Here is a 7,932-nt window from a genome sequence, read left to right as displayed (position 1 = left end):
GCCTCTCTCTCTCTCTCTCTAGCTGCGTCACTCAGGACTGTAAAGTTGTAGCTACTATTACTGTGTGTGTACTCTACTGTCCTGTGGACTCTTGGATATTATTGCAGACTACGTCTTCAGAGATACTCTACCAGAGAATAACTATGGCTCTATCACTGAACTCTATCCTGTCTCTCACCATCATAACACTCTGTGTGCTCCTGCAGGAGGGTAAGTTCTCATCCTTTATACTGATTTTTTATTCAACATTTGTGTAACTTTGTTTAGAACGAATTCTAAGGTGTATGGGTGGTACATGAAAATGCGGATTTGTATTCTTTAGTCGTAAAGATGACTGACATTGAGTGTGTATAAGTTTCATTATGCAAGTGCTCCATTCTTTTCATTAGGTTGTTAAATTGAATATGAGGGGTCATAGGTCAGTTGAGATGTAGAATTGGAGCTCAAGGTTGGTTGAGGTGGTGGGGATAGATCCAGAATAACATGATACAATCTACAATGATGAAAGATGGAGAAACACCTTAAAAAATAAGACATTTTTCACCTTGTCAGCTCGAGTATTCGAACCAGGGACCATTCAGTTACTGGCTCCGTGCTCTAACCTCTAGGACACCTGCCGATGCTAAAACTCCTGCTGCAGCATGCATTACTTCATTACTTAGTTTCACTCTCTGAATGATAGCTCAGTTAATCACGGCTCTGGCAGGTTAACTAATGGGTGGGTGGCTAATGACCATGTTGTGAAGTTACTGCATGACACATGCTGCCTGATGCCAGACTCTTTGACGTACTCCCACTGTTCGCCCTACAGAGATATAATACAATGAGAGCTCCTGCTAGGCCATACATGCAATCACACTCTCTCTGATAAGATGCAGATTATATAGGCATGGTTCAACTCCTATCACAGCATTTAACTTGAAATAACCCCAGTTGGCAACAAACACAGTCTTTGTTTGTCTTGGAGAACTTTTCATAACAGAGTTATGAATCAAAGTTCAAATGTGTTGAACAAGACTTGATACATAGGAGAACGGGATGGCAGGTAGCCCACATCTACTTCTCTGTATCAGTGAAAAGGGCTTTTGATTAGGATGTGGTGATGTGTATTTGCACGTTGCTGATTGTCAAACTGCACAGTCATCCAGTGATTTTGCTGAGTTATAACCAGGCTCTTAACCAATGATCCTTTCTGTCTCTATAGGTTTTGGGCTGCCTGTATCTAGCCAGCCTGAGCTCCCTGCCCAGTCCCCGTCCCAGAACAGCCCACACCACACCAGGGTTAAACGATGCTCCTGCAGTAACTGGCTGGACAACGAATGCATCTACTTCTGTCACCTGGACATCATTTGGGTCAACACTCCTAATAAGGTCATCCCCTACGGTCTTGGCAGCCCCCTGTCCCGACGTCGCCGCTCCACCGGGCGATGTGAATGTGCCCACCCAGCTGACAGGACCTGCTCCGGATTCTGCCACAACAGGTGAGCTCACGTTCAAGAGACAAGGAACTTCTACCCTCCTTCCCTCCCTCATCCAACCCTACCCTTTCCCCTCCTCGCCTCCTTGCTAGATATCAGATCAAGCCAGTGACTATCTGTGGCAGTCAGTCGTCCGTGACCAGCCTGTATCAGGTTGTATCAGGGCTGCTTGTCAAGGAGATGCAGGGAGGAGGCGTATTGTTTTTATGGCTTAGATGTGTAACTAGTGATGGGGAGGAGAGAGGAGGGGGAGGGAGGATGGATGGATGGGGGAATAGCCTGCATGTTCTGGAGGCTTAGAACCCCCTTACAGACAGATCCATTAGTCATGACACTATTTTTGGAATGTTTTACCAGCGGGAATGTCTGTTGTATTAATACAGTTATTGCTGTTATGACATACCAAGGTTGAGGATTAGTCTGTGTGTCTCAACAAGGTTTTATCCTGCTCTGTGAAAAGTCACTAAGAAGAGGCTGTAGGGCAAGCAGTACAGACATTACTGGGTTGAAATCCATAGCCAACCGTCTCTCACTGCTAGCATTGTAGAATTCTGTAGTAATGTAGAATCCAGTCTCATGGCCCTTTAGGAGTAGTCTAGATAATGTGTTCTTGGTTTGCTCTCATTTTGACATGGTTGTTCTTTCTGTCTGCAGCTCAGAGAAGCCCAGATTCGTAGTGGTAGGCCTTTCAGACCAGACCCCGGACCAGACTGTTAGCAGTCCAGACACAACCAGCAACGACCTACTGACCTCTCTCAGGTAAGAGAAAAACAAGATCATTAAGGACCAGACAGTTTCCCAGGCCTAGATTAATCTTATTCCTGTCACCATTGAGGATGTTAACTTGATGTTTCTCTCTTTGTTCTTTACAGAAACACGGTCCGATCCAACATGGCTGCCATAGAGCAGGCTGCTCCCTCCAGGAAGAAGAACGCGCCCAGAGCCAACAGACTGAACATCGGGTAGATGAGGAAAAGGAGCTGAAAGAGGAGCTTTAAGAGCTCCAGAGCATCTGAACAAAGACCCTCTGGAGGAAACTAGGGAGTCCTCCCCGGGAAAGACATAGAAGAGAGGGCCTAAGAGGAGAGACCCTGAGAAGAGGGAAAAGATGGAACACTGGCTGCCCACTGATTGTTGTATAACACCCAGTACACTGGATATGGACGTTATCTGGATATGAGTCTTGGACTAATCTGGCAAAGAGTCCGATTTGGAAGACTAGGGAGGATCAAGTGTGTCCTCTGTGAACTGTGACAGTCTGGACTAGGATGGTTACTGACTGTGTGCTGGTCATGGGTTGTCATCATGTTCTAAACATAAATACACTTTCTGTGTCTGAGCACCTGAAATGGGTGGATGCAAGCCAAGGAATTCTGGAGTGATGTTAGTCTATGTTTACTTTACAGGCTTACTTCATTAGTACCTTGAAAATATTGACCACTATTCTCATTTGGATATCGATCCTTACTTTACCTGTCACACAACATCTACTATATCATAGAATAAAACATTAAAAAAAGATTCTTCCTCTGTATCAGAGATGTATTGCCAGTTTATAGTGATTGCCATGCATGCATTTAAACTACTTGAAATACTTTTGGCACATGCAGCACATGACTTTAAGGGACAGGGAATTACTATACACACAGCCTTCCTGTAGCAGCAGATAAAAGCAGGTCTATTGTGATGGCGGAAGTATTTATTGCATAGCCACTGTTGAATGTTTTGATTGTAGACGGAGCCAAGGCAGCAGGTTTCAATGGGTCTGCTCCTTGCCAAATATGCAGTGACTGTTTTTCTGCTTTCAACAAATATCCATTAATGTCCATGTTATTACACATTGGGAAATTAGGACCCTGCACTGTTCTAATGCCTTCAAAGGAATGTGTTTTTATGTCCAGTAGACTTTAGATGGGTTGGGCAGATTGCTGAACTCCAGCCACTGTCTGACCATAAGGCATTTACTGGAAACACTACATCAAAAACAAGTCTTCCACTGATGTTCAAGTCCAATATCACCATGCTGTGTATTTATGATACGATTGTTTATTTATTTGTTTGTGTTTTGTTTAGGAATTTGTGTATCAAAATGCTGGATTGCGCTTTTGTTTGACTTACTGTTGTTATCTCTAGAAGGACAATTCACCCACAATAGTCTATTTAGCAGTCAAATACGCTATAGGAAGTTGAAAGAAATGTTTACTTACGAATTGTTCTATTCCAAGCTATTCATATTATCTATTATCAACTATTATTTATTTAACTTATTTTTGGCAAATGTTTATATATTTGTGTTGTGTGAGTTTGTCACTTTTAATGTGTGATGAAATAAATACTCAAATGAATGCTCTTGCTTGGTTTGATTATTTTCTAACAATGATAATTGATTCTTGTTTAGTACAGTAACAAATAACTGAATGAAAGCTACATTCAAAGAATCCTTAACACAAATTTCAGATATCTACAAGGTCATGAACAGTCAACATCATATTTTTCATGAACTTGGATGATATTTGGATGAAACCAGATCAACGTATGATGACCAAAGAATGAAAAATGACTGTTGCTTGATCATAAAGTTTGATCATAAAGTTACTGGTCCCCTCCCCAATGTCAAAGACTTGGATTCAGGAGGTGGGATTATCAATGGGATAGGGTGACATCACCCAAACTCGCATTTTAAAACACCAATGGTAACATGATATTTTTGTACCTAATTTAAATAAGTACTGCCTTGTAACCAATATCGGAGAAGGCATGTTTCCTGAGGGGCGTGGTTTATATAGCTAGATAGCTACTCTACTGGTGCCAAAATCTGACTGTAGGGTGTCAGCAAATATAATTAAAAGTTTACACTATTCATCTATAGCAGTGGTCCCCAAACGTTTTATAGTCCTGTACCCCTTCAAATATTCGACCTCCAGCTCCGTACTGGATGGGATGACCTGAAATATTCTGCTTTTACAAACGGTTATGCTGTTTTCAAATGAAACGCAATACCTTGCTCTTGTTAAAGCTTTTAGAATGTCTTAAGACTAAGACTAACACAACTAATAAATACATATACAAACATAAGTGAAGAAAAACTAAATTTGTAACAAAAATATAATTCAGTTATGTTATAAAAATAAGATTTGACTGTAAAAAAAATACACTGACTCAGAAATATATCCGCTCCAAGAAGAGCATCTGACATCTACCTTGGTTCCTAGCACCAGGGTCAGCTCACTCTCAAATGTTGTTTTTTGCCATCATTGAAAGCCTGCCACAGACACACTTTACAATACATTTATTAAACATAAGAATGAGTGAGTATTTTTGTCACAACCTGGCTCGTGGGAAGTGACAGAGAGCTCTTACAGGACCAGGGCACAAATAATAATATAATAAAAATCAATATTTTTGCTCTTTATTTAGCCATCTTACATATAAAACCGTATTTGTTCATCAGAAATGGTGAATAACTCACCACAGGTTAATGAGAAGGGTGTGCTTTAAAGGTTGTATTGTATTGGAGAGTCTCAGTCTGAAATCAATTTTCACACACAGTCTGCCTGTATTTAGTTTTCATGCTAGTGAGGACTGAGAATCTACTCCGCTTGTTGCAATTTCGATGAGGCTCTCTTGTTCAGGTATCGGTAAGTGGACTGGAAGCAGGGCATGAAAGGGATTTTATTTTTGTATTTTTTTTCACCTAAACTAGCTGAGAACAAGTTCTCATTGACAACTGCGACCTGGCCAAGATAAAGAAAAGCAGTGCAACAGAAACAACAACACAGAGTTACACATGGAATAACCAAGCGTACAGTCAATAACACAATAGAAAAAAAGAAAGTCTATATACAGAGTGTGCAAATGGCATGAGTAGGTAAGGCAATAAATAGGCCATAGTAGCAAAGTAATTACAATTTAGCAGATTAACACTGGAGTGATAGATGAGCAGATGATGATGAGCAGATTATGGTGTGTAAGTAGTGGTACTGGTGTGCAAATCCAGTTGTTTGTGTCATCCATTTCGGGAAATAACCTGCGTAATTGCGCACCCAACTCACTCAGGTGCTTCACTACAGTGGGGAGAAGAAGTATTTGATACACTGCCGATTTTGCAGGTTTTCCTACTTACAAAGCATGTAGAGGTCTGTAATCTTTATCATAGGTACACTTCAGAAAACCACATTGTATGATTTTGAAGTAATTAATTAGCATTTTATTGCATGACATAAGTATTTGATACATCAGAAAAGCAGAACTTAATATTTGGTACAGAAACCTTTGTTTGCAATTACAGAGATCATACGTTTCCTGTAGTTCTTGACCAGATTTGCACACACTGCAGCAGGGATTTTGGCCCACTCCTCCATACAGACCTTCTCCAGATCGTTCAGGTTTCGGGGCTGTCGCTGGGCAATACGGACTTTCAGCTTCCTCCAAAGATTTTCTATTGGGTTCAGGTCTGGAGACTGGCTAGGCCACTCCAGGACCTTGAGATGCTTCTTACGGAGCCACTCCTTAGTTGCCCTGGCTGTGTGTTTTGGGTCGTTGTCATGCTGGAAGACCCAGCCACGACCCATCTTCAATGCTCTTACTGAGGGAAGGAGGTTGTTGGCCAAGATCTCGTGATACATGGCCCTATCCGTCCTCCCCTCAATACGGTGCAGTCGTCCTGTCCCCTTTGCAGAAAAGCATCCCCAAAGAATGATGTTTCCGCCTCCATGCTTCACGTTTGGGATGGTGTTCTTGGGGTTGTACTCGTCCGTCTTCTTCCTCCAAACACGGCGAGTGGAGTTTAGACCAAAAAGCTCTATTTTTGTCTCATCAGACCACATGACCTCCTCCCATTCCTCCTCTGGATCATCCAGAGGGTCATTGGCAAACTTCAGACGGGCCTGGACATGCGCTGGCTTGAGCAGGGGGACCTTGCGTGCGCTGCAGGATTTTAATCCATGACGGCGTAGTGTGTTACTAATGGTTTTCTTTGAGACTGTGGTCCCAGCTCTCTTCAGGTCATTGCCAGGTCCTGCCGTGTAGTTCTGGGCTGACCCCTCACCTTCCTCATGATCATTGATGCCCCACAAGGTGAGATCTTGCATGGAGCCCCAGACCGAGGGTGATTGACTGTCATCTTGAACTTCTTCCATTTTCTAATAATTGCGCCAACAGTTGTTGCCTTCTCACCAAGCTGCTTGCCTATTGTCCTGTAGCCCATCCCAGCCTTGTGCAGGTCTACAATTTTATCCCTGATGTCCTTACACAGCTCTCTGGCCTTGGCCATTGTGGAGAGGTTGGAGTCTGTTTGATTGAGTGTGTGGACAGGTGTCTTTTATACAGGTAACGAGTTCAAATAGGTGCAGTTAATACAGGTAATGAGTGGAGAACAGGAGGGCTTCTTAAAGAAAATCTAACAGGTCTGTGAGAGCCGGAATTCTTACTGGTTGGTAGGTGATCAAATACTTATGTCATGCAATAAAATGCAAATTAATTACTTAAAAATCATACAATGTGATTTTCTGGATTTTTGTTTTAAATTCCGTCTCTCACGGTTGAAGTGTACCTATGATAAAAACTACAGACCTCTACATGCTTTGTAAGTAGGAAAACCTGCAAAATCGGCAGTGTGTCAAATACTTGTTCTCCCCACTGTATATCACATTTGACATTGTTCGTAAGCTTGAGTTAATTTGCACACAAAAAAATCATACAAAGATGGAAAGACCTGTGTGTTGTCCTTGATAATGCAGACAGAGAAGAGCTCCAGCTTCTTAATCATAGCCTCAATTTTGTCCCGCACATTGAATATAGTTGTGGAGAGTCCCTGTAATCCTACATTCAGATCATTCAGGTGAGATAAAACATCCAGATAGGCCAGTCGTGTGAGAGACTCGTCATCGTGCAAGCGGTCAGACAAGTTAAAATTTTGGTCATTAAAGAAAACTTTAAGCTTGTCTCTAGATAAAAAAAAACGTGTCAATACTTTGCCCCTTGATAACCAGCGCACTTCTGCATGTGATAAAAGTGTTACATGGCCACTGACCATTTCATTGCATATTGCAGAAAATACACAAGAGTTCATGGGCCTTGCTCTAACAAAGTTAACCATTTTCACTGTAGTGTCCAAAGCATCTTTCAAGCTGTCAGGCATTCCTTTGGCAGCAAGAGCCTCTCAGTAGATGCTGCAGTATATCCAAGTGGCATCGGGAGCAACTGCTTGCATGCGCGTTACCACTCAACTATGTCTCCCTGTCATGGCTTTTGCGCCATCAGTACAGATACCAACACATCTTGACCACCAAAGTCCATTTGATGTCACAAAGCTGCCCAGTACTTTTAAAGATATCCTCTCCTGGTTTCCAGTGGTTTGCAGAAGAGGATGTCTTACTTATTTGACTCCCCATAAACGTAACAGACATATACCAGGAGCTGTGCCAGGCCCCCCACGTCTGTTGACTCATCCAGC

The 7,932-nt window shown here is 42.2% G+C and overlaps 1 protein-coding gene across 1 annotated transcript; it reads left to right on the top strand.

Annotated features, from left to right (window-relative positions):
* On the top strand, positions 1–3,823 carry LOC129820029 (endothelin-2-like). The gene is made up of 4 exons (XM_055876831.1): positions 1–210; positions 1,205–1,481; positions 2,133–2,237; positions 2,351–3,823. The coding sequence occupies exons 1-4, from the start codon at positions 144–146 to the stop codon at positions 2,442–2,444; spliced, it is 543 nt and encodes a 180-aa protein (XP_055732806.1). The 5' UTR covers positions 1–143; the 3' UTR covers positions 2,445–3,823.
* Positions 3,824–7,932: the final 4,109 nt, after the last annotated feature.

Source organism: Salvelinus fontinalis, chromosome 22, assembly GCF_029448725.1.
Source record: "Salvelinus fontinalis isolate EN_2023a chromosome 22, ASM2944872v1, whole genome shotgun sequence".
NCBI lineage: Eukaryota > Metazoa > Chordata > Actinopteri > Salmoniformes > Salmonidae > Salvelinus > Salvelinus fontinalis.
The sequence above is the reverse complement of the archived record's forward strand: the minus strand, read 5'-3'. Positions and strand labels throughout refer to the sequence as shown.

Coding starts and splice junctions, on each gene's coding strand:
- LOC129820029 (XM_055876831.1), top strand. CDS start 144: ATGGCTCTATCACTGAACTCTATCCTGTCTCTCACCATCATAACACTC. Junction 1,482..2,132: donor TCCGGATTCTGCCACAACAG/GTGAGCTCACGT, acceptor TTCTGTCTGCAG/CTCAGAGAAGCCCAGATTCG. Junction 2,238..2,350: donor GACCTACTGACCTCTCTCAG/GTAAGAGAAAAA, acceptor TGTTCTTTACAG/AAACACGGTCCGATCCAACA.